This window comes from Platalea leucorodia (genome assembly GCF_965183815.1).
Source record: "Platalea leucorodia genome assembly, chromosome: 3".
NCBI lineage: Eukaryota > Metazoa > Chordata > Aves > Pelecaniformes > Threskiornithidae > Platalea > Platalea leucorodia.
In genome coordinates this window covers 43,869,001-43,894,065 of record NC_138825.1, presented here as the reverse complement: position 1 = coordinate 43,894,065, position 25,065 = coordinate 43,869,001, and the positions used below count along the sequence as shown (strand labels likewise).

General features: G+C 36.9%; 1 protein-coding gene across 1 annotated transcript in view; it reads left to right on the top strand.

Annotated features, from left to right (window-relative positions):
• RYR2 (ryanodine receptor 2) overlaps positions 1-25,065 on the top strand; it is a gene marked incomplete at both ends in the record, with an annotated part of 441,781 nt that overhangs the window by 259,848 nt on the left and 156,868 nt on the right. The window contains 4 exons of the mRNA XM_082305460.1: positions 1,448-1,607; positions 12,002-12,149; positions 19,190-19,398; positions 21,330-21,504. Of these exons, the coding sequence (XP_082161586.1) occupies positions 1,448-1,607; positions 12,002-12,149; positions 19,190-19,398; positions 21,330-21,504 (692 nt within the window). The remainder of the gene's footprint in view (positions 1-1,447; positions 1,608-12,001; positions 12,150-19,189; positions 19,399-21,329; positions 21,505-25,065) is intronic.

Below are 25,065 nucleotides of genomic sequence, written 5' to 3'. Positions count from 1 at the left end.
GAATATTTTAGAATATAAATGGGGATAAATACTGTTTCTTTTTCTGGATTTCTCTCTGTCAGTCCAAATAAAGAAAATACAAGACGATGCCCAAGTTATTTAGAAAATAATTAGACAAGTATTTAAACTAGCCATTCTTTAAACACCCCAGCACGTACAATTTCAGTGAGAGAATGTTGTGGCTTATTTTCCGCAGACCCCTTTCGTTATGACCCAGCTGGCTCTTTGTCAGCGTGCTCGGGGAGAAACGCTCGGGGCAGGGCCGCCAGCTCCGGCCTGGGGCCGCGGGGAAGCCCCAGCTCTGGCACCCGGGGCGCCTCGCCGCTCTCCCCCCCGCCCCGCCCCCCCCGCCCTGTTCTCGCCAAGGCCGTTTTTCACGCTTTTTTCCTCACTCCTCTCTGCCTGTGCAGCGTTTTGCTCTTTCTTAAAATTGTTTTCCCAGAGGCGCCAGCAGCGTGGCTGCGGGGCTCAGCTGCGCCCTGCGGCGGGTCCCTTTGGGAGCCGGCCGTGTCCGGCACGGGGCAGCCCGGCCTCTCCTCACAGAGGCCGCCCTGCAGCTCCCCCACTGGCACCTGGGCATGGACACCCAGTGCAACCCCTGCCTGTCTGCCCGCTGCTCTGCTCGTCCCGCTCCCCTTCCCCTGCACGTTCCCTCATCGGCTGAGTTAGGGGAGGCAACATCTACCACCATGGTGATGCCGCATAGTGTCGTAGGTTTTCCTTGTAAATTTAGTAAGTCCTGGTGTGCTGCATCCATCACCGTATGCCTTACGTCCTTAGTGAAGAAGGTTTGGTCATGAGTCAAGTGGGAGATGACTGTAATTAATTCGATGGGAACAACTTCATAAAAGTAAACAACACTTCGTTCTTAGGAGCACTGAAAATAGTGAGGAAGCTGTTTCTCTGTTCTGAAGTCATGCTTAAATTTTAAACATTTGCTCCTCTGACTTGAAGAATAGTTAAGGGATGAAGTATTATAAAGACAAACTTTCATTAGACAGACTTCATATGTGATCTTGAGTAAGCCATTTGACCTGTTCTGTCTCTCACATCCCTATATGTAATAGGAAGAATGTGTTTTCTTGCTTCAGTAGGAGGTAGATAGAATTTAATAAGAATTGTGAAGTGCTCAGAAGTAACAATAATAGTGTTCATATAAGTATTTACATAAGCAATATCTTAATCTACTACTTCCAATATGTGAAAGTACTGAAACATTTTAAAACATTTTTAGTCCAGATCATTTTGGGTAGCTTTCATTAAACTACTTCATCCCATCAAGATGCAATTAGATTGAAACAAAATCAAGTGTCAATGCATTATTATTCTTTATGTTCAAAGACATTATTTATATAGATATATTGCATACATGTCACTTCTTTCCTTTGCAGTTTCTATTATTTCTTTCTTACTTAAAAGTGACTGCAAGTTCTGTGTTTTTTGACAGCTACCAGTTGTTGAGTGGATATAAGCCTGCTCCTATGGATCTGAGTTTTATCAAACTGACCCCGTCTCAAGAAGCTATGGTGGATAAACTAGCAGAGAATGCTCACAATGTGTGGGCAAGGGACCGTATAAGGCAAGGCTGGACATACGGTATCCAGCAGGTAAGTGCTAATTTCAGTCACTTAAAAAAGCACTTATCTATTGAGATATTTCACAGTTAAATGGGAATAATGGGGATACAAAAGCAGGAAGAAGCAGCTAATGAATGCGAGTCTGTCAGTCAAAGAAAACAAAAATACATAATTAAAGCAATCCTGCTAAATCTTCCAGCAGTATGAGACTCTTCTTTTACAAGCAGTATTAAAAAATTGATGGTATATTCTTGTATGCTAGCTAGATCTCAGGGTGAGAAAATTGCATGCAGGAAGCTAATATGCTCTAGTATTTTAGGAAATGTAAACATTGAATTTCAGTAGGGGAATAATTTAAATGTTTGCAGTCCTGGGAATTGAATAATTTTGTTTATCCAGGAAAATCAAAATGTAAACTTCTAGTAATCACTTTGCTAATATGTTGTATTTCTGGCAGAGGCCATGTTTAACTGAGAATAGTTAAGTCAGTCTCCAAGTTTCAATCCTGCTTTAGCGGTTTTGTTTCAGTGAATAGGAATGCTATGTGACAGGTATCACAATGTGTTATAAGGGAGGGGAATAAAAATTAAGCATGGTGGATTGCTAACAGCAAAACTCGGGGTCTCTGTTTTCTTTAAAAAAAATATCAACTGGGCATACAATGAGCCTAATTTATTATTTTTCAAGACAGCTACTATGTCAATTTTCCTTTAGGAGTCATATTTTCTATTCTTTTTGTGATTATTTGTGAATTTTATATAGAGAAAGGTGTCTTCACTCCTGTTAATAAATATGTGGTAGCATATCACAGTGAAATTTTAGGAAAATTCACCCCTTGTGGAAAAAAAAAAGTTTTCATCGTTTTGCGCTGGGCATAAAAAAAAAATCATTATTTTTGCAAAAATGAGAAAGAGCTGTTTTGTAGGTACACACTCTTTCCTGCCTACAAACAGCATTTTTGTTTTTGACAAAAATTCAAGTTATACATTTCAGTTCAGCACATTTCAAATTTTGTTTTTCTACAAGACCAGCACTCATTCTATTTGCAAAGCTTTTGTATTAAAAAAAAAAAAACAACAACCTGGTTTTATATATATTAAGTTAGGCACTTAAATTCACCTCATCACATACTGACAAAGTTCATTTAAGTGGTGAAATATATGCTGCATAGCATTTCAGCATTGTCTGCTATAGTATCTTACTATAAAGCTCTCATTTTGGTACTTTGTAAACTGTTTAGGAAATCTATGTTCTGTATTTGGGTCTAGGCAGACAATGAGCCAATTCTTGTGTTTGCAGATGGGAATGTATGTAATATCCTCTACTAGACAGACACTGAAGATAATTCAGTGTTGGTGCAACTCCCCTGCTTACAACAGGATTAAATTTTCTCCTAATACTGCGTCTTTGAGTAAGTGGAGGTGGCCCTTTGAAGTGCCGTTAACGTTTGTGTGTTGGAAGTGATGATTCTCTGTTGTAGGGGGAGCAGATTAATTCATTTATAACCCACTATTTCAATCCTGTGTTTATGGAGGCAGTGCTCAATTAATTTCTAGAATGAGAGTCTGTATGTCTCTAGATGCTCAAAAGAAGTATTTCTGATATATTGAAGAATGCACTCAGTAATTTACACCGTGCCTCCCATATTTTTTGTTTTCCCAGAAGCCAAGTATTTTCAATACAGGGCCTTTCCAATCAGGAGATTTGAAATGAATGAAATTTGGGAAATAGTTACAGCTCTGATAGAACCCTGACATATCCCAAAATTAAATTTTAGTTTTACAACAGAATTTATTGGTTAAGACGAAGTTAAGAAGTCTCTGGAATCAAACACATCTCTTAGCTAATTATGTTTCTAACTAGCCTTGGGAAAATTTAAACCCACAACTTACATGTAGTAGCTAAAGTTTTTTAGGTCTTTAAGACAATTTAACCTACCCTGTGTATGTGTATATCTTTGGAAAAAACCACAAATAATTTTGCCATATTTACTGGAGTGAATTTGCAGTTAAATTGTCTGTTTTCTGAATTAGTGAGATATTAAGTAAGAAAGGCAGTCAAAGACTTTTTCAGTGTTGCAGGGTTGGGAATGATAAGCAAAAGATGTAGTGGGAGTGGGTGGCAATAAAAAAAAGTTTCTCCTTTACAGCTATACAATGTGTTTATAAACTGTCTTTATGTGTGTTTTGATGTGCATGTTGATTTAGAACATTCAGCTTTTGAAGACCCGTGATGTGATAGTAATCAATCATTAGTTTTATTATGGTTCCCAAAAGGCAGTGGAGTTGCCCCAGGCCCCAACTTCGGTTTAAAAATATAAAATTTATTAGACAAATCTAGTACAGGATGTAATCTAAAATTAAACACTGCAACTTAATGTCAGAAGAATCATGAAGTCTGTCTTATGTTCTCAGCTCTGTGCCCAGGGAAAGAGACTGACATTACTGTTGAATCTAAAACATTGTGGCCCTGGAAGAGACATTTTTGAGGCTCACCAGGAGAGAGCAGAGGGAAAGAGGAGGACTCTGTGATCTACTCACTGAACAGCTCTCTGTATTTTATCTACTGACTCTTAAAATACTGTCCTGAGGGCCAGCCTTGGAACTCAGGCCTCCCTTAGACTCCCTTCCTAATAAATTCCCTGCTTGCTGAATGACAAAGCTCAACATGCAAATTAAATCTGTGCTTACTTATCACAATTTATAGTCTGGTGTGAGAAAACTTGTGGAAGATAGAGGTATAGTTTTGAACCCCTTAGTCTTGTAACTGCTGAACTGTGCATTACCCATTTTCCACGAGTGTTTTAAAAATTGACACCTATATCCTCAAAGATATCTATTGGGAATTAGGTATCTAAATCCATTTTGATGGCTAAGGACAAGTTGTTATATAAAGAGGCTATCATTATCACTTACACCTGCTGAGTTTTAAAATAAAATGGTAGTCCCTAGTTAGGTTTTCGGAGAAGTTTTAAGCAGTCGGTGTGAATCAGGCGCTGATTTTGACTACCAGGTTGTGCTTTGAAGGAGACTTAGACGAATGCTTCTGCTCTAAATCTTGACTGGGCTTAGGTATGATCAGTATTGAACTGTTCCTCCTTACCAAGACAAAGACAATTATGGTCATGCAAAGAAGAACCTGGAGAATTTCAAAGTAAAAAGCTTAGAGTGCCTATGAAGCTGATCACATTTGGAGTTGGAAAGCCACTTAATTGGGGTTTTGCAGTCTTGGGTGCTTCTGCTTTAAACATCCAAGTATTTTGTTGGGTCTGATTCATTCAGACTTACTGAAGACTTTTGTGTGCTGAGTGGGGCACTGTTGTTGAGAAAGTAACACAATGATGCAGTGAACAGTGTCATAGTTATGCTTTCAACAGAGGATGGTTGTTAAAGATCACCAAGAGCACAGGAATATTCATGACCTTCAGGAAACAGATCAGCAAGATCAGCAGTATACTTTACTCTCTTATTCTTGGCAGACAAATTACAGTAGTATCGTGTATGGTTAAACAGGTAGATGATGTCCTTGAAAACTTTCCCACCAATAGCATGTCCTGTAGAAGCCGCCATGCTTGGGATGTTTATTTCCTCTTAATTCATTATTTTTTTCTTTTCAAATAATTAAATGTATTTTCTTATGGCAAGAAGACAGACAACTGAGTTCCAAAAGTGCTTACAATGTGCAGATAACACATACCATTCATTAAAAGTCAAAAGAAGAGAGAAGAATAGCAAGGTGCTCCTTTCTGGGTGCAGTGCAAAGATGCTTCCCATTTAGCTGGCCTGCGTATCACATGGCAAGCTGCTAGCTGTTGTCCACGCTGCTATGTGCTTCTGCTTGATTCCAACAATGAGTTTTTCATGGGCTACATTTTGTCATCCCATTATATTACTGTGACATGTTACAGTACTGTAGTAAAGTGACATTACGTTATGCTGTATAATACTATAAACAGATCTTGCAGAGCTATGAAATAGTTTCCTAAGGAAAAGAAGCTTACAGACATTTGAAAGCAGATGAACTAATCATTGGGGAATATGTTATAAATGGCAATTGTGCTGTGGCTGTAGGATGGATTAGATGATCTAGTAGGTCTGTTCCATCGTGAGTGCTTCATCATTTTGGGATTATATAATATGAAAAAATTAAAGGGATGCTGTCAAGTAGTTCAGGTATAAACCATTTCTTTCCTGTTATAATCTGTGGGAAAAACGCCTTCCAAGTTCCAGATTTTTTTCTTCTTCTAAATCCACCATTGCTTGTCAGAATTTTTTTCTTAACAAGAGATAGCTGCTCTTCCTGCATGACTATACACAGTATTTTTGTTCTGCTGCTGCAGAGCCAACCAGCCAGCCAGCAGAGGGAGCACAAGTTAACTAATAAATCCTGTTCCCAGAACTGTGCTGACAGCTGTGATGACACTGATCACAAACAAGTAAGTATTTTTTAGTAGGACAGACTCACAGTAGCTTATTGCTCCGTGAAAGGAGCAGAAAGAACAAAACAGGTAGGAAAAATGCATATTTCTGCTTAAAAGAACGTATTAAATAACAAGGGTAAGTGGAAAAGCAAGCATAAAATCAGTATGAAAATACTTGACAGTGTCCCTTTAAGGGTGAACGTGGTTGCCTGCAGGTTAGTCTTCTCTGAACTGGAGAAATGATAAATGATCAAAGACAGATAAGGGAGGTAGATCCAGGCAAAGGAGCAATATAGCCTTGGTGTAAGTCAATTAAAATAATCACATTTGTGCTATAAGAGAGGGCTTTTTTTTTTTTTTTTACATGTATGGATTTTGACATTATGTCCTACAGTAATTACCTGAGTTTTTTGTTTAGGTATTTTTAAGGAATTTTTCATAACAAGCTGATTGAAGAATAGCATCGAAGTATAAAAGGATGCATTTGTGACTAAATCTTCACAATCAAATGGAAAATACTCAGAACTCACATAAGTTTATTCATGAACTTACAATATTGGTTGGCATTCATAAAACTGTCATGTCATGTATACAGGAGAATCCCAACTTTTATGTAAGTAAGGAGAAGACAGAAAGGGAGAGAAAAGAGTCAAGCTTAGACATCAGAAAGCAAATGAAAATAATTTCAAGTACATTAACCACCCCCTCCTCCTTCCTGAAAACACAACTTTTAGGTCTCCCCACTGACCGTGGGGGTCACAGCCAAAGATTCTGACTTTCAAATTTTGCTTATATGCATTATCACCTATGCAGATAGCTTAGTCAAAGGGTGTCTTGCTTTTTCTTCATGTTGTATTGTGTGTTGTGGCTAAAGAACTTAACAATCAGAAACCTCATTTATACTGAGAAAAAAAAAACCCCACAGCTTTAACAACTGGGTGTAAAAATCAGCAACGTAAAAAGTTCTTCCCACTGTGTGAAGAGCATCTTAAAAAAGATGCTCTGCACTTCCTGTCCTAGGATAATTAGTCAGGACTGTGAAGCAGTTATCAAGTCTGATTTCTCTTTGGCCCAAAATACAAGACAGTTTGGCCTTTTTAAGTCAGGATCTTACTTTTTTCACATGATATCATTATTTGATCAGGGGTTGGTCTTCTCGGACTGTCTAGTGCTGCAATGCAAGAGAGGCACTGTTCTGGGAATTCAGACTGAGGAACTATGGATGTATGGGAGAAATCACAAGCTGAAAGCTTGTCACTTATTTTGTCACTAAATATATATAAAAAGGCATCTTGTCCTTGTAAAAAATACTTATGTTACCTCACTTTCACATTTTGTATTATTTATACTGATATATTAGTTTCTTCCGTTTATGGTCAGGGCACATTCTGCATTCCATATGGGTACGGTCCTCAGTGAAGATGGTAGAAGCTGTACATGTATTTCTAAGGATACACACTTCTAAAGACAGAACTCAGCTGCTAGTATGCCAGGTTAGGAACACAGCTTCGCTTTGGGTGGATATATTTAGGGTATTTCTTAACATTGCCAAGAATGTGGCTTCATGAGGACCTTATTGTGCTTTCCAGTTCTAATGACTCTGGAATCTTGAAATGACTTACTTAGTAAATACCAATTTAGAATTATATTTTTCCTTTTTCCCGTACAAAGTAAGTTTTAATTTTAACGGTTTATGGTTAAACATGAGCTGCCATGATAAACACAGAAAAGCTAGATCTCTGAATAACAAGATATGAAATGTATGGTGTAGGTAAACGATCCTGTTCACAGTGTACATGCTGCACACTCACAGAGTGGCTCACTGAGCTGGGTTTCTGACGGCATTGCTGGCAAGCTCACCGGTAGCATTTGTTGTGGCAATTGCTCAGAAATCTTTGTGGAAGTGCAAGATCCACAGACATGGCAGCAAGCAGAATCAATTCACAGCTGTGGAATGAGTGTTTTCTAATGGTGCAAATGAAGCTAGGAAAACAACAGCACCTCTGTCTCACTGAATATGTGCTGAAATACATTTGCTTTGTGCTTGTCATTTAACAGCCTTGGTTATGAGAACAAAATCATTTCTGTACCACACAGAATATGTATCTGTAGAGCTCTAACACTAAATCACGAAACTTATGATCCCGCTAACTTATATGATCTTTTTCCTGCACTCTTCCTTGTCTGTGTTTCATTTTTCAGTCTTTTCCTGTCTTTCTTTTTGATAGGCACTTATTTATATATGTTTCTGGTGTCTTTTTGTTCCTTTTAGTCTAGTGATCTGTGCTGTTCCTGAACTTCTCAGAGCTTTGGGAAGGCCCAGGAGTGCGCAGGTTTGCGGTATCACGTTTATAGCTCTGAAAACTATATTATTCTTTATTATTTTGGATGTCTTTTAGAAGTTTATATGAGGCTTTGGTTTTTGTTACTGAATTATTTCTGAAGAGTACAACTTTATTACACGCACTCTATCTCTTAGTAGGTTATTCTTCTAGAGCTGCTTATAGAATTTGACTATGGTTTTCTATGCTGCTGTAGACAGTATGGACACACTTGTTTCATTCTTACTCTTACGTGACATCTGCCTATGCAAGTTGTAAGACCAGTTGCTAGATTCAGTGTGCTAGATCAGTTATCTACACATCTCATACTCACTGAATGAATGAATGCAGTTCTGCACTTCTCAGCTCCCAGTGTGTTTCCTTTGTGAATTATTTTGCAGCAGCGTTCATTACCTGTAATGGAAGTTTTAAAAGGCTTGTTGATATTTGTTGGTGTATGTGTTTAGGTATTTTTTCTGTAGTTCTTTTCTATTACTTTTAAGAGCTATATTCAGTTAGTGCCATTGTTGACCAATTATTGCCTATTTCAAATCCATTTATACCCTACAAATAACTATATGTGTGCTGATGCAAATAATTCTTTGTCTATCATTTGCTGTATATAGTAAAATCTGTAGTGTACACTGTATAAAGTAATACTGACTTTTCATGGTCTGTGTTACATCACTCAAGCTTAACATTATTTATTATTAGTTCCTTCCATTTATAGTCAGGATCCATTCTGCAAAGCATTCCAACTTTTCATGGTTGCAATGCTTTCTTTACTTAAGTAACTCCAAATTAAATTCAAAATGACTAATGCAACGTTTGTGTTGCATTAAAGGAAGACAAAGTTGTATAATAAAATATATTGTCTTTTTTTTTTTCCCCTGTTATATGATAGGTTCTGAATTCAAAACCAAAGAATTATGTAAATTTCATGTATGCTACCCAGCTCAAACTATTTGAAGCAGAATCTTGTCAACAAGCTTAAGTTTTGGGTTTTTTTTTATCTTCCAGAAGAGATGTGCTTTTCTTTTTCTTTCAAATGACTCAGTGAACAAGTAGTTGCCAGACAAACTCTGTACAAAACACAGTCTTCTGATGAAGCATTAGACTGTCAAATCTGGAAAATTCTGGCAAAAAATTAAAAACTTAAGCTGAGTTTTCCTTGTTTTAACAGTCTACAATATAAACCAGTAAGTTTTCTGTAGTGAGTAGGAAGAATTAAGTCTGTCTACGAATTGCAAATGTACTCAATAAAAATTACCACTCTTGGCTAATCAGTTTTCTTGTTGACTTGATTGTGACTGTGCAAAGCTCAATCACTGTATAAGATCATTCTCTTGATTAGCTACACTTAAACCACAGAGATGCAGAAGATCATTAGTACAAAAACTTATGATGAGGATAACAATAACAGTTCCTAATTCAGCAATAAGTAAAACATTCAAAATTTAGATAGACATATCATAGGAAAAAAAATAACAAAATTATTAAAAGAAAAATCCCTTCTCATATTCATATTTAAAGTAGCCACCAAAGTCTTGAATGGGTGAAAGAGGTCACCATATTAAATAAACTTAGACCCAAGGAAAAAAAAACCTGTAAAATCGAGTTCGTTTAATAATTATGATTTCTTTCTGCCTTTTTTTTTTACTCACTCTGATTTTGTGCTTCAACATTTTTAAAAGCACTTATGCTATATTTCATTATCCTACATTGTTATCAGCTAATTGCCAGTATGTTAATGTGTGTTAGTGGTTGCTATGGCAATTACCAGTGCATTAGTCTAACTGTATATCATGGATAAGAAGTTACATAATTGTTCTTCCAAACTTCTGATTCATATTTTTAAAGACAGTACTTCATGATATCTTCTGGACATACAGTGTTTCAGAGGAAACTATTTCTCTTTCTATGTCTTTTCCAAGACAATTAATTAAACCGATGGTGTTTCATCTCTGATGTTAATGTGAATATTCTTATATCAAATAATAATTCCTTATAACATTTACTTCAACATTTATTTGGTCCATTCTGTTCCAGAAGCAGTCCTTTTCCACATCTACCAAATTAAATATTGGAAAAAAGGGGATGTCAACTGAAGTGTTTGGAATAAATATGGAAAGTAGTCCCCTCAAATGGTTCTTGTGTTGGCCCTGTCACTGTCCTTCCCACTGAATATAACTACAGCTGATATGGTGTAGTAATTTACGTCCCCAGCAATGCATTATCTTTACCTTTCTGTTAGCCCTTTTAGCATATAGGTAATATTTATGTAATATTTATTCTCCTAGAAGGATCACTGGTAGGACCAGATTTCATCAACCAGTGGTTAATAACTGCACTTTAATATTTACTCACCATGATAAGGCAAAAGGCAGATAGCCTTGTATCTAAGCATTTAAAGGACAACAAAAGATACCTGCAAGTATTTGTCAGAATGCATGTGCCATTTCTTTTCTGCCTGCAAAGGCAGAAGGAAAACCACATACATTCTTAAAAGTAGAACTAATGCTATAAAAGAAGTAAGATACTTTCACTGCAGGCACTGTTTTCTAAAATAATAGGCACTATTTTTGCACTTCTTCATAAGTCTGACCAATCGTAAAAGCCTCTCAATGTCTTTGGTATTTGTATCCAATAGAACAAACAGCAAGTATTTTTTAATATGTCCAGTCTTTCTTTCTTTCTTTCTTTCTTTCTTTATTTATTTATTTATGATAAGATATTAAGGAAGAACATGGAGAGTTCTTTGTATGGTTTCTCTCACTGCCAACAAATGCTGACAGGATGTGAGAACAAAATATAGATACGAAAACAATTCTGCTAGTCACTAAAAATTATATTAGTCATATAAATAATCCAGTTAAACAATGCTTTCAAATAAGATAATTTTGCACTAGAGGAAAACCTAATCAATGTTGTGTTAATAAACCTAAAATGCAAAGATTAAACCTAATCAATACATTAATTTCAGCTGGAGGAGAGGTTACGTTAAATTACCTATTACAAAAATTCTGCACATTAAGCACATTAATCATATTCTTATAAGACCCTTTATTTTGGAAAAACACGTTTTGAGTATTTAATATAGTAAGGCACAGGTTTGTTATCCATTTTATTCTTTAGTAATTAGTATTGCACATATTTATTAATATTCTTTTATTAGTAGTGTTTTATCTTGTCCATCTTTTGTTTATATCTTGTTTATTCTTTGGGGTTTTTATACATCTTGTATAGTGCTATAATTAAAAAAAAAATCACTATAGATTTGTGGTACAGTAATGTCTCTGAGCTTTAGTTATGTACTGGCTTCTTGTTATGGTAGCTGTTTCATAAACAATGTACAAAATAGAATCCCTTTGACTTTTCAGTTAAACTCTTTGCATTTGTCCTTGTTCATGTTGTTTGTATTGTTGTCCCGTTAAGTAAATTTGATGGAAAATGAAAGCAGGTGTAAGCCACTCAGTTTCGTTTATTTGTGTATTAATTGTCTTTTTAGTAAATTCAGTGTTGTTACTAGTTTCTACACTATTGCAACTTCTTTGAATCCTTGCTGTATTTGCAGTTCCATGATTTCAGTTGGTATAAATAGTAATTTTTATACTGCTGCTATAGCACAATTTTGTCTTTAAGACAAAGCACAGAAATTGAATTGATTTTTCATACTTCTGCAGGATGTGAAAAATCGACGAAATCCTCGCCTCGTACCTTATGCTCTTTTGGATGATCGGACAAAGAAGTCAAACAAAGACAGTCTTCGAGAAGCAGTCCGCACGCTGCTAGGCTATGGTTACAACCTGGAAGCTCCCGATCAAGATCATGGTAATTAATTTTGTTGTTTTGTTCTTTTCTCTCGCTCTCTCAAAAAAAGAATTTCACTCCAGTACTGGATTTATTGGTCCAATAAAACAATCTTAACAGGTACAGTGTCCTCAAAGCTAATAGTGCTTTTCTCCATTTTCTGTTACTTATATTTCCCTTTGATCTTACTTTTCTTATTGTTTCCCTTTCTTGTCCTGTGGCCTCAAATGAAGAATTACAAAATGAAACATTTTAAAGCAGTGATACAGTTTCTCTGGATTTCATACACTTCCTTTCACTGTTCATTTTTTAGATTTGATAGTTCAGATGAATCAAAATTAAAAGCTTAAGCAATTTAAATCAGGATTGTGAATACTACAAGATACAACCCTAAAATACAGACAATAAAGAAAACATGTTTATAATCTTGCTCAATATATGGCCTTGTGCCAGGGAGAAAAATGTATGGTTACATTTAAATATGTGCATAAATACCCTAAATTCCCCAATCTAAAATTAAGGTTTTAATTAAGAACTTTTTAATTAGTACTATATATGTTATTTCAAGACAGAATAGCAAAATTGCTAAGAAAAAGATCATATGTAAATGCAGTAGATGTGAATCTTGTATTCCTACAATTTTAAATCTAAATAATGAAGAATTCTACAGTTCATGCACAATCTTGTATTTAAACACTTAAAGCTACAAGATGAAATTTTTGAAGACAAATGCCTACAAACCAGATTTCTGTGAATGTCAAACTGCAAGTCTAGAATTAGATACTCTGTTAGAGCATTTGAGCTTCATGGACATTCTCAGGTCTTTGAAGTTGAATAGAATATAAGTAAATTTTAACTCACTTCCTTCAAATGTTTTCTTTGAATTTGCGTAATTGCCAGATCAAATATTTTATTGATACTGAGGGCAGTATTTTCAGCATGTATCGTTTGAGTTTGAGACATCCTAAACAGAAAAAACATCGAAAACTATATAAAATTTTAATAAACAAGTTTTAAAGAAACAATACACAACATTTACCTCAGTAACTGCAGAATATAAAATGTTAAGAAAGGAGAAGAAATAGGGAAACATAATGTACAAATAAAATCTCTTCTAGATTTTGGCTTTTAAAGCAACAGTTTTCTGTCATGCTGAGATCAAGTTGTAAGATGGAACACAAGAGAGGGATACTCTTGGTACTGTACTGTCATTCTGGAACACTAACTGCACATATAGAAAGGAAATGGTAACAGATATAACCCCTCAGCAACCATATTCTAGAAGTTCACTTGGAGATATGGAAATATGGAATAATCAAATCAAAATTGAAACCTACATCATTATAATTTCAGCAAAGTGTAGGAGATTTGAGAAATGTGTCTAAACCTTATCCTATCAAGATATTGATTAATAAATGATTATTTGTTCTGCTTTATATAGTGATAGTATTGTTAAATTTGGACCTATTGAGGCCACAGACCTTCAGTAAAGCATTTCTGCAAAAGATCTAACTTATACGCAAAACGTACACAGGAACCTGCCATTTTCAATTTCTTTTCAAAAGCACATACGTGCTCTGATTCTCAGCTTTTATGAGAGGCTGCTATTAACTTACACTTTTAAATATGAGCCATCACTGATACCATAAGTGTGTAACAAGGCTGGATAGCTGAATGGACAAAACAATCTATTTCCTAGTGGAGCAGATTGTGTTGGTGGCAAAACACCATGGCCTCACTGTTAAATCCAGACTATGCACAGGTGGAGAGTTTAAGGTGCTGCATAATCTTGTAATTTCTTCTCCTCTCACTGTGGGAAGGAGATGCTATGTAGAGGGAGTGAGCATGGCTTCTTGGTTCTAAGAAAGTGGGTTGGCTTTTGCCTCTTGTGAAGATAAAGGGGCTGTCTAGTGGTGTAGGGTGAGAGGGAAAGAGAGCACGCTCATTTTCCACAATTTCCTCCAAATCCCACTGAACAATATTAATCCCCTTTCCTCATTTACAGCTCTGAAAACCATGTGCCCCTGCCTTTCTGTGGCAATGACCTGCTGGAAAATTTTATTTTTATTTTTTTTTTTCCTTACGATGCAGAGATCCTTGAGCTAGTTCTGTGTATGGAGTTACTAATGAAATGTAAAGAACACAGTTGCAATCCTTGTGTCTGAAAGGTGTCATCAATCCTGTTGCAAAATTCCCAGAGGAAAGGAACTGCAGAACAGTGTCCCACAAACTGGTCAGTCTTAAACAAGACTGGAACTGCAGTCAGCAAAAGATTTTTATACTCATTTAGGGGATTCAGATTTTACAGTTTATGATCCTTTCAAGTTTTTGAGATGCATAAAACATGTCACAGGGATCCCCTTTCATCAGCCCAAATCCATACTGTTATTAAAGGATTTAGAGCCCTCTAGTGGTGTTCTGCATCTCTGTTCATTATTTTTTTTAAACATTTATTTACAAAGCTCTATAGCATCATTTTTTATGCTTTATTATTATTATTACTTACTGGTTTCCCACAGCAGCTGTATTTTTTGGATTGCTTAGAATCTAGAAAGCATTAGGTTACTTAGAATCTAAAAAGACAACAAATTCTCAGTTCCCATGCTTTCTGGTGGTTCATCTCCTGTATCGGTGAGGTACTGAGGGTCTTCAAAAGTGTTTTTAAGGCATTAATTGTGTAGACTACCAAAGAGAAAATTTTACTGGTAAAGAAATTATGTGGCAGAGAGTTCAGAGTTGCTTACAGGAAACTTAATGAGCCTGACCTAACTGAAGTCAGGCATTTGATGGCATGAAAAGTGATAGTAACTTCTGAGAGATGTCATTTTATAGGCTATTGAGGATAATATTGGAAATGTAAGCCTTGATGTGGCTGAGAAAACAGAAGAGAAATTGAGAGGTTCTTAACATTGTCTAACAAGCAAACAGGTAGGTGCAGACACATTTGAGCTTATAAGAAATTTAGGAAGAGGAGGAATTACAGTGATCAGACTGGAATATTGAATTTTCAAATGCTGCGCAGGCTTCGATACCTCACAAATTTGTGGAAGAAGATCCAGAATGCTTTAGGCATTCTTTTTCCTAATCTGAGAAAAAGAGTGAGAGTGATCCCTGAGTCATGTGATTTGATTAATGGAAAGAAAACTGTACAAAATACCAGAGAACAGAGTAGTTGAGAAAACTTAAGGAAGAAAGATCAAAGGTATGATTCAGCATTACTTCTTGTGCTTTGTGAAATTGTTTTCATGTTTTTAAGTGTGATTTTTGTCATTTAAAGCTACCTTATGGTTTGAATTGATAGTAAGGTCTTGGAAAGAAATGTCAGAAACAGACTGTAGGACTGTGTAATAAGTACAGAACAGTGAGGGATGTTTCTATGTACTCACCATACAAGGTTGTACTTGAATCTATTTTAGCAGAAGATACTACTTAAAGAAAACATGTAGGGTAGTGAAAGGCAGCTCAGGGAGGGAAAACTCACTATATACTGATAGAAAATATTGAAGGAAAGCAGAAAGAAGATAGGGTTAAAACTGTTTAAAAGGATGTTAGGCATGGCCATCTCCAAGGCCCCAGGTAAGCTCATGAATAGTAGTATTCAAGTAATATTCATGAATAAATGTTCTCAGGCAATTTTTGAGAACATTGTCCATAGGTAGTAGGTGGATGCCACATAGCTGTCGATGAATCAATAAAGGCATTTTTTCAAGACAGTATGTTCAGTGCAGTGAGGGAAAGAAGAAAATCAGAGAAGTAGGTGAGTCTAAGATTTGTGGTTTTGCGAATGACGGAAACAAAAGTACATTTCTATTGGAACAGATTGATCTGGAATGGATGGTGGGATAACACAGGAAAAGAGTGGAAGTGGAAGCAAAGGAGTGGGATAACCCACAAGAGAACAGGCATGGATAGATGGAGGGTTGGATCAGAGCTTAGACCTCCAAGTCCAAAGCTTTATTGTTTGTTAGTTGCCAAGAAAAAAAGAGAAAATAGTTTTATTTATATGTCTCAAAGCGGTACATGTACCAGCATACTTTTTCTCCCTTTAAAAATCTTTGCTTATACATTCCACAAATGTTATAAAGCAGAAATGTGAAGCACAAGCTAAGCTTGTTTCTACTGCTGTTACAGAGCAGACAGAATAATGTTTGTGTTTTTACCCTTCCCTTGAGGTTTCTTTTCTCCTCTTCCTCTGAAGCAGCCCAATAACAACCCAGCTTACATTTTTTTAGTATTTTTATGCCATTATTCTTCCATGGAGTAAGAGAATCAGTGAATACATTTAGAAGGAATAAGTTGAATACGTCAAAGTTTAACTTAAGCTTCCTTTGAAACTCTTCATGTAGCCATTTTGGTCTTTCAGGAAGGATACTTATAATTATCTGACAAAGAGTGAATTTTAACTTAAACACTCTTAAACTAGCTTGTTATGAATCACTTGCAATTAAGAGAATTTTGGAATGAAGCATAGTAAGCTATGATAAGATAAGCACATGTGATCACGTTACAGATACTTAACTAAATGAATCAGTGCCTGTGAAAGCTTTTGTTTTCACACAGCTGTTAATTTCTTTTACACTCCATTGCACTAGACAAGAAATGTGAACAGGCTCTTTTTCTTCATCTCAGGTTGACATTTGACAAACAGTAACTTTGAAGTAACAAGTGGCAGTTTTTAAGGCACTCTATGAATTCTTGTAGTTATCTGACCATCTCTTCAACAGTTCGAGAGAGAATAAAGGAGAATAGCCAACACAGTTCAAACTTGGCATCCTGTTATTTCTGTTATTTCATGAGCTAAATAATATTTTCTAAATAGTATCTTGGCTGTGACTAGGTTTTCCTTTGTTCTTGAACAGTAACTTGCCTTGCCTTGATCAAGAGTTGCCTTTAACACTACTTTTATGCCCTGCTTAAGGGCATCTTTATTCTTTCCAGACTTGCTGCCCTTTATCTTGACAAAAGTTAATATATTTTTTCCCTCAAGTAGGAGTATAATCACTTCAGGATTTTTGTTGTTGTTGCTGTTAAAACTTCATGCAAGACTTCTTTTATGATTCCAATCGTCCATTTTCCATTGCTTCAGCAAAAACATCTAAATTACAACCTTCCTTCTATTATTTATTATAACTAAAAAATATAGCAATAAATTTTTATAACAATGACGTACCTAAGAAATCTGACTTTTAGGATATCAGTGAGAAGACTAGGTGAATTGATCGCAGTCTCTAAGTAAAGAAGATATCTCAGTTGAGGAATCTTGTCTCAAAGACAAAGGTTTGTTTTTTATGGTGATGGGAAAATTAATTTAGTCTGTATTTCGTTAGGGTTTGTATGTTCAGTGGTTTTGTGTTGTTTAAAATAACTGAGAGCCCAGTTCACGTAATTGTTGAGGTTGGGAGGGACCTCCTGAGATCATCTAGTCAAGCAGCATCAGCTAAAGCAGGTTGTCCAGGACCATGTCCAGATGGGTTTTGATTATCTCCAAGGGTGGAGTCTCCACAACTTCTATGGCAACCTGTTCCAGTATTTGACCACCCTCACAGTAAAAAGTGTTTTCTTGTGTTCAGATGGAATTTTATGGTTTTTAACTTGTGTCCATTGCCTCTTGTCCTGTCACTGGGCACCACTGAGAAGAGTCTAGTTCCCTCTTCTTTATTTCCTCCCACCAGGTATTTATAATTGTAAATGAGATTCTCCCCTGGGCCTTCTCTTCTCCAGGCTGAACAGTCCTAGCTCTCTCTGCCTCTCCTCCTAAGATGCTCTAGCCCCTTCCTCATCTTTATGGCCCTGTGCTGTACGTGTTCCAGTAAGTCAGTGTCTTTCTTGCACTGGGAGCCCAGAACTGGACCCAGCACTCCAGATGTGGCCTCGCTAGTATTTCTTCACTGAAAGGGTTATCAAGCATTGGAACAGACTGCCCAGGGAAGTGGTTGAGATCCTGTCCCTGGAGATATTTAAAAGATGGGTAGGTGTGGTGCTCAGGGACATGGTTTAGTGGTGGACTTGGCAGTGTTAGGTTTACAGTTGGACTCGATGATCTTAAGGGTCTTTTCCAACCTAAATGATTATATGATTCTAAGTAGGGGGGAAGGATCACCTCCCTGGACCTGCTGGCAAGGCTGTTCCTTATGCAGTCCAAGATACTTCTGTCATTCTTTGATGCGAGGCTACATTACTGGCTTATGTTCCGCTTGTCTACCAGGACCCCCAGGTCCCTTCTCTGCCAAGCTGGTTTCCAGCTGCTCAGCCCCCAGTGTATTCTGTTGGCTGGGTTATTCCTCCTGAGGTGCAGGACTGCATTTCCCCTTGGTGAACTTAATGACATTCCTCTCAGTGCAATTCTCCAGCCTATTGAGGTCCCTCTGAATGGCAGCACAACCGTCTGGTGCATCAGCTGCTCTTTCCAGTTTTGTGTCATTTGCGGACTTGCTGTGGGTGTACTCTGTTCCATTATCCAGGTCATAAATAAAGATGTTAAACAGCATTGGCTCCAATACGCCTGTAGACCCCAGTATGCCTGGGGTACTCCACTACAGCACCCATATCAGTCTGCCTGCATATCTTGACCCATAAGTTCTGAACTGGCTCCTGAACGATCCCAAGGCAGTTATCCCTGCATTCCAGCTGCTCTCTCACATAAAGGGCAACTCTTCCTCATAACCCTCCCAGCCTGTCCTTCCTAAAAAACATATATCCATCCACTGCAATACTCCAGTCATGTGAGTTATCCCACCATGTTTCTGTGATCCCAATGAGGATCATAGCCCTGTAACTGCCTTTTTTTTTTCTTTTTTTTTTTTTTTTCCCCCTCCCCATGCTGGATGAATTAGTGTAGACTCATTTCAGAGAGGTACCTAAATGTGCTGATTCCCCAGAATGGGCAAGGGTGCTTTCCCCATAAGGCTGCTCTGCAGGCACTTTCTTCTTTCCATGCCTATGTTCAGAGGGATTCCTCTGCCTTTTGTTTTCAATGCCTTCATTTTGTCAGTCGTTGAGTGCAGTACTTTCTGCGTTGGGTTTTTATTCTTTACTTTTTTTTTATTTTTTAAACATTACAGCGACGAGACTGGACGTGTGCAGTGGGATAATGGAAAAATTCAGGATCTTCCGCACAGAAAAGACTTATGCAGTGAAGGCTGGGAAGTGGTACTTTGAGTTTGAGGCAGTTACTGCAGGAGACATGAGAGTTGGCTGGACCAGGCCGGGTTGTCTGCCAGATCAGGAACTTGGCTCAGATGAAGAAGCTTTTGTTTTTGATGGCTTTAAGGTTTGTATATGTTTATCCCTTATAATATGAGTGATTGCAAAACTTTTAATTTTGTGTCTTATTCCATGTGTCACTGCCTCAGCTTAATTGCCTTCTCTTCTTTCATTTGTGTTTTATGAAATCATTTCTCTCTCTCTCTTTGAGTGCCTAGGTGGAATAAGGAGGATCAATGTCACTTGAAAAATTAATGAGCAGGGTTTGGCATTTCAAGAATTTTTTTCACAGCACTTGTACAGTATACATAAAGCATTGAAAATCTGACTTACTCAAATTCAAAATACTGGCAGAGCTGTAATCAACTATGAATCATTTTTTCGAATTTTTACTCTGTTGTTCTCTCTAAAAGAAGTGCCATTAGGAAATAAATATGGTTAAGATTATTAGTGGTAAGTGTTTGAGGCAAACTTTGATACAAGTTTTTTATAGGAATGTAAAAGTTATACAGCGTAGACCTTGGTTTTCATGGAAGTCCTTAGGGTTTAGAGTAAATGAAGTATGATGGAACCAGTAATTTTTGCTCAAATTTAACTCTGCATAAGAAAATGACAGATTAAAATCTAGTAGTAAAAATATATAGGAAAAGAAACTATTTTATATGTTGCTGACTTTCAGCAGAATAGATTAAATGACTCATTAGAACGTTTCATTTCAGTATGAAGGCAAGTGCAACTGCTATCCAAACCATTATTGCTATTAAGGCTACTGACGACTCATGTCAAAATGTTTCTTGTATCTGATGTTGGAATTGATTTTCTTTATTACTATTACAATATGTAACAGAAAGCAATGGTATTCCTGGCTGTTCCTGGTCAGATCAAGCTCTCAAGCTGTATTTTATTCATGTTGTTGGATTTTAGTTTTTTCCCCAGTCTTGTATTACATGAGGAGATGCCTTAAAAAGAGAACGGAGAAGTTGGTTTTGTAAAATATTTGATTGGCTAAAGTAAACTGTTCAAGTCTTGTGTCCTTACTAGAATAGCTGTGTAGTAGTTTGCCTTCTGAATCTTAGGTTTTGACCTTTAGGTCTCAATCCACAAAGCTATTTTGTTGTCTTTGATTTTGATGGGTTCTCTCCTTGGTTGGAGAAAACTTTTGACCTTCAGGATACACAGAAAGGCTCATTTGTTTTGTACGATTTTGAGGATGGATACAGGGGATAAAAATCTACTTGTGATGGAATATATGAATAGGGAACTTATTTGTTATTAACACTGCTTTGTGTTATGCGTGTTAGAATAGTTCTTAATACATATTAATTTCTTTGAATTCCAATCCAAGACCCCATCCAAAGCCCTTACAGTCTTTGACTTGAAGGTCAGTCATACAAATCATTAAGCGTGCCCTCAGCTACTCTGGAATCTATCAAGAAGCTCAGAGTGCTCATCCCATCCACAGACAATTCTGTTCCTTCCAAAATCTCGTATGGCAGGAAGTTTAATTTATTTTGTACACAACATTTTTAGAATTGTACTTCAGGAAACAATAAAGTTTGTTTGGAAGCAATGGATTTATAAGCTACTAGATTAAATAAAAGCAATTGCTTAAAAAAAGTTTGTGAAGCAGTTATTTGACATTGTAATTGATAGCGTATTATTTTCATTACAAGTCTTTCATGGAGCTTCTGCAGAAAAATAAGCCATGCTCTTACTTGTTACTAAAATGTTGAAATAGCAATTTTCCCTGTCAGCTCACTTAGCAACGTTTTACAATACTGATGTGAAGGGTGCTTGCAGGAAGTTAATTGTTGGATTTCTGTTTTCAAAGTCAACTTGGAGTACTTACAGGCATTGTTTTGGAATGATATGCTGTGAAAGTGTTAATTTTAGTGCTGTCTTAATTGAGGGGGCTAATTATTAGTTGTACCACTAAGGGAGAGAGGAACACGTACACTGTCACTATTACTCCTTGAAATTCTTTTAACTCCTTTTCAGGCACAGCGGTGGCATCAGGGTAATGAGCATTTTGGCCGCTCTTGGTTGGCAGGAGATGTTGTTGGATGTATGGTTGACATGAATGAGCACACTATGATGTTCACCTTAAATGGTGAAATCCTGCTTGATGACTCAGGTTCAGAACTTGCATTCAAGGACTTTGAGGTTGGTGATGGTAAGTGCTGTAATACATTGTGCTGTTAACTTGCTGTTGTTGCCCAGTTTTTGCTCTGGCTTCCCTTTAATGTGGTGTGCTTCTTGTTTTTCTCCCCCCTCCCCCCGGAACTATCCCTTGTCCTTTTCTCTATTTCATTAGTATTAAGCCTTTGGAAAGGAGGCATGCTGGGTGTGAGGATGAGGCAAGGCCTTTTTCTGTGGTGAACTTTGGAGCCATCTTTTGTGATCAGTCCTTTTGACTGTTTTGCGGGGATGTGTCTGGGGTTGCAAATTCATGACCTTTAACATTTCATCTGTGCTGCAGCAGGTCGCCATATGATATAATAGAATCATAGAATGAATCATAGAATGGTTTGGGTTGGAAGGGACCTTTGAAGATCATCTAGTCCAACCCCCCTGCCATGGGCAGGCACCTCAAATTTTATGTAGATTAAGTACTGAAATACTACCAAATTTCTGTCAAATTAGTGAGAACATATGGCAGGGAGTTCAAGCTAGCTTTAAGGTTTTGTTTTAGCTCCAGGAGGAGAAATGACACCTGATCCAGGATAAAACCAACTGGTACAAAGTTAGCCTCCAAATTTTTTTACTTAATTCTAAACCAGCAGATTAAGTTTTGTGCCTGTTGTTGTAGTGTTCTTGGTACAGGTTTCAGAGTCTACAAGCAAGTTTTAGTTTACCATGAAGCCATAGTTTATGAGATTGCAAAAGATGGCAAAGATTGTGAGGTTTTGTTAGGTTCCAGATTGATTCTATACCACAGAAGTATTTTTGTTTATAAATTTAATTACATACTTGTGTGTGAATAGGTACATAAACGTGTAAGAAATCATACATTAATGTAGATAAGTGCCTAAAATTTCTGAACTATGCTAACATAAAAAAAAATTATTTTAAGCTTTAATCTTTCCCTTTCATTTGTAGTAGGTACATGTATTCTGTCATATATATTATACATCTGTTAAATAATAAATCTGTGTCTGAGAGCTAAAGTTAAATTTTTTGAGCAGTAAAAGCTGCAAATGATACTTTTGGGTTACTGATCCCTATTCCCAGGGGAAATGTGAACCTTATACCTATTAATTAGGTAGTTCCCTGCTTGAATTTTAACCACTTTACTTTCATCTGGATTTCAGAGTATTTTACTTTCAGGAGTGCTTTGGGAGAAGAATTTTTTTTCCCTTCTTCTGCCCTACCAAGGGAATTAGGAATAACTCAATTTGATTTAAAATGAGATAACTGCCACCTATTTTCTAGACTCATGCCAGTTACTTTACTGCCTTCAGATTTCCTTAGACACTGTGATAACGTGATGAGGGAAAGGGACGTGTGAATTGGCTTACTGTTAGTGGTATAGGCATAATATCGTCCTGGTGCCATTAAATTATAATGTTTTTCCAGTTACTAGGCAGTATAATCCCATTGAGGAGTAAGGGATTCTGAGAAAAACTGGAATTCCATGAAATTCTGAGGACAGCCTGTTTAACCACTGTTTTAATTTAAAAGTTGATGAAATCACAGTGGTGTAGTTTTCGTGGTAGTTGTTTCTAGCTGCAGGTTCAGATTTAAACAGATCTCTGTTGAGTCTGAAACTGCTAAAGTAGCTCCTGGTTTGACCTGGAGCCTGAAGGCCTTGGTAACCATGTCAAAGCCTTAATGTCAGTGCCAAGTCTCTCAGATTTTTCACAATATCCCTTTAATTCATATTAAGTTCCTCTAGTGTCATGTTTGTAGAAAAGAGCTTGACTTTGAAATAAGATCTCCTATTCTGTTTTCAAAGGAATATGCTGATTGATTGACATCAGATTTAATAACTCCAGTTCAATATTTTTAAATATTATAAGTATTTCGTATACAATTCATGGGGGGGGCATCGATATGTAAGTGTGTGCATATACAAACATACATACGAAATACCCAAATTAAATATGACATTTATAGAGCTTTCGTTTTTTTTCTAGGCTGGCTTTAGTTTGGTTTTGTTAATGGCTCTTGCTTAAGAGCATTGAGACCTTTCCACAGGTCACTTCTACCAGTGAATCGTGTGCATGCCATGTGCTGCTGCAGAAAGAGAGCTTTCGCTTTAGGGAAAAGATAAAATTTCTGGTCAGAGCCCAGTGTGCTGCTTTGAAGGATGCAGTCTGACTGTAAATCAGTCCTGTAGTTTTAATTTACTTAGGAACAGTGAAAAGGGAATGTTACAGCTTACTAATAAGGTTCATGTGCTGCATCTTAGGTTGTACTGCCAACAAAAGGACCTCCTTGAGATTATGGCAGGCTACTTTGTGAGATACCATCTCAGTAGTAAAATGGTTAAACATAATTGCATATTATTATGCATTTGTGTAAGAGAAATTTCACACTGTAAATACGAATAAGTATGCTGTGCAAACGAAATTTTGTTTTGTCAACTCGTGATCTCTGTGAGCATGAACTGTTTGTAGTGAGTGTTTGACGAATTGGGTCAGGAGGTTCATCTTTCTTGAAAGTAGGGAACATTATAAAAAGCGTTGCTGTCCTTTGCTTTTGACACACGTGACAGACAATGCTAGAGGGTTACTTTTCTGCTGGTAGTGTTAAAGTCTTTATACTTGTTTTGCTGTTTCATAAAAGTTGTGCTCCCTAGCCCAGTTATGCACATGGAGATTAAGAGCCAGGCCATCCATGGGTAAATAATCTTTTTATGTAGCCTCCAGCATGCAAGTGCTACACGGGATCTCTGAAGCATCACATCTAAAATGGCTGGATACACATTTAGAGAAAGGTACTGAAAGTTAATTTGTATTCCATAGTAAGACACGTAACTGCCTTACCAGCACACTCCCTATAAGATGAGATGCCATATCTTTCCCTGATACGGAAGAGCCCTGAAACACCTTAATGACAGGTATACCTTTGGCAAATCAGCGCAGAATTTCACCAGAGACGGAAATAGTGCTTCCATGATTAGGACTGGCACTGGTATTTATATTCCATTCATACAGAGCAACAGTTACTGTATAGTTATGATTACTTGCAGCAGTTAGCTACACGTACAGTACCGTTCTGGCATCAGTGAAATTTGTATTGGTGAGAGAGGTTGTCATCTTGATTCCATGTTGGCTACAGTTACAGAGTTGATGAAAAATACTAGATTGAGTAATAACATCAATGAGAGTTTTACCTGTGTAGGAATTTTGTTCTGGGTTTCTTTGTTTTCTTTCAGGGAATCTTGCAAATACCCATTTACATTTTATTTGTGTGTGTGTAAAATATTTGCTTCATGTCTAAGAATGAATCTATCTTGAAATCTTTTTTCCTCAGCCCACAGGAAAATGCATAAGTGGAAGAGTTAACAGTTTATGTGCATCCTATTTAGGAAGGGGAAATATTAGTAATATTTTAAATATTCCCGTTTGATTTAGTTTTGTGTTATTTATTCATCTCAGTCTGCATGAATGGAGTTGATAATCTTTTCTTGGATTTTGGACTGCATCTAATTATCTAATCAGCTTTTTGTATAATGTATGCTTACTGAATTCTGCTGGTAATGTCAGCTGCTACTGCTTTTTTTGTTTTG